At 31.5% G+C, this 2291-nt stretch overlaps 1 protein-coding gene across 2 annotated transcripts in view; it reads right to left on the minus strand.

Moving 5' to 3' along the window:
* Window positions 1–1228: 1228 nt before the first annotated feature.
* Window positions 1229–2291, minus strand: part of LOC108754380 — a 5909-nt gene continuing 4846 nt past the window's right edge. For both annotated transcript variants that reach the window (XM_018496643.1, XM_018496636.1), the window contains one exon: window positions 1229–1505. In XM_018496643.1, the coding sequence (XP_018352145.1) occupies window positions 1325–1505 (181 nt within the window). In that variant the 3' untranslated portion in view covers window positions 1229–1324. The remainder of the gene's footprint in view (window positions 1506–2291) is intronic.

Genomic DNA, 2291 nt, shown 5'->3' on the forward strand with positions numbered 1-2291 from the left:
GATGTTTAAAAAGAGACGTAAGCATCTCAATATAGTTGTTTCTAAGCAAAATTATAAATTATTTTTGAATATATAATACATATATAATATATATAATATGTATATTACGAGAACATAAGAAATTAAATTAACATTTAAAATAAAGCTTGTAATATATCTCTTGCACTTTTATTTTATTCTTACCATAATGTCTTTAATATTAAAAAATGTGATAAGTAAGAATTTATCAGTGTCAATAATTTTGCAAAGCATATTCGCGCAAATAATTATATTTGCACCAACATCATTTTATTACATCTCGTGCAAACTCTCGATAGGATAATGCATGCGCGTTCTCGCAGTGCAAACGTATGCTTGGAACGAATAACTGATGCCTTCAAATTAATAAAATCATAATAATTGAAGAAGCAATTGTTCATATACATATAAAGGGAGTATTTTAATAACGTTGGCTCAAATCCTAGATGACCAAAGACATAAAAATAAAATAATTTTATGCATATGGTATATTTTTATTGCACCTTTATACTTGATTCTTCAATTAATAAATTAATCAATTATCGGTTTTGAATACGCTGGCAAACTAGCTGAAACATAAAATTTACTAAAGGGCGGCAGGATATTTTCGTAGCATGAACAATAAAATAGGGATGGCAGATGGTTGGTGAGAGCGATCATTTTATTTTTCCTTGATGTTTCCTCGTGTATCTTCAAGCAGAAGCCAATCTCTTTCGGAGTTGATATACCAAGCAAAACATTTCATGACTTGTTCGCTGCAAAACGCAGCATCGCACCAAGACATTGATAACTTGACAGTGCGTGAAAGCTCTTTCGCTCAAGGTGCAAATGTCTCCATTTCATTCCGTGGCAGCGCATTCCAAGCTCCGATCGAGACACGATGAGCGATTTTGTTGAATTATAATTTTGATTTTTAATTTTACATTTTTTCGTTATTTTATGTATAAGTACACTTGCCTTATTTCTTCTTTTTGTATATCAATCAAATAATATATGGACGAAAAGAATGCCCGATATAAATTAAGTTGATATTCAGCGTTATCGCTCTATAATTCTGTAAATCAACTCAATTACATTATTTTGTATATTCTCTATTTATTTTTTGTATCTGATCTCTAATATTTTATATATATCGTTTCTATATTACATGTACATCGGTTCACTTATTTTACATATTCATATACTATATTTTATACATTAGATTCAGAATATCGCTTCTTAATATGATATTATCATGCTAATATTATATTATGCTTCAAGAAGGATTTCGCTGAATTTATTTTCGGAGAATACTGTATTTTTTTTATCATGTGATCGTACTTTCGTCGCGTTGTATCGGCGGGGGTACAACCAGTAAGCGGTCCAACATCGAACATCGCAAGCTTGTGTGTGTTTTATAATGCCTTGTGCTGGTGGATGTGTCGAGGGATCTCGGGGAGGTCTGTGTCCATCGTCGAAGGTCACACGATGTGGGACATACAAAGCCTCTGTGAACATTGTGCATTCGGCATCAATGGAAGCTGCGTGACAAGGATAAAGAAAACGCCAAAAAATTAAGGAGAATGGGAAGGAAGAATGAATTTAAGGTTACATACTTAATCATGCTTCAATCCCTGCGATCTATCGTATTTTCATAATTATATATCAGAACTTGTTACACACAGCCGATTTATTTCATCTAATGATCGAAAATGAAAGGAAAAAGACACACGCACATGTTAGCATACAACTATGGATATTGATTGGTAAGAGATATTGAATCGACATATTATAAAAACACATGAGTCACAACGAATGCGTATAACCGTATTTTCCTATGATATTCGACATGGGAATACTGCATTTCTATTCCAAGTAAATCATGATGAATATTCGATGGATCGCACGGAAAGAGAAGAGGAAGGATATTGGATTCGACTGTTCCGACGTGGACAGTTCCTCGATTAAACCGGCATTTCTGAAAGGATTGGTTACAAGTAGAACAAAAAAAAATACAGTTTCGCATTTTATTGTTAATGATAAATAAATAACACAATTATACACATATCCATAAAAAAGTTAAGAGAATGAAGATTGTAAACGTTTACATTAGGAAAAAAAGGATGCGTAAAAATTAATATAAAAAAGAAAAACTGCTCGAGAAAAGTAAATTTCATAAATATTTATAAATTCTAAAGAAATAAAAAATTCCAAAAATTGACTTACTGGTATACACATAAATATTAAAGCAAGACCGAAGAAATAAAAGATAAGATAATTCGTAATTTGAATAG

Source organism: Trachymyrmex septentrionalis, unplaced genomic scaffold, assembly GCF_001594115.1.
Source record: "Trachymyrmex septentrionalis isolate Tsep2-gDNA-1 unplaced genomic scaffold, Tsep1.0 scaffold118, whole genome shotgun sequence".
NCBI lineage: Eukaryota > Metazoa > Arthropoda > Insecta > Hymenoptera > Formicidae > Trachymyrmex > Trachymyrmex septentrionalis.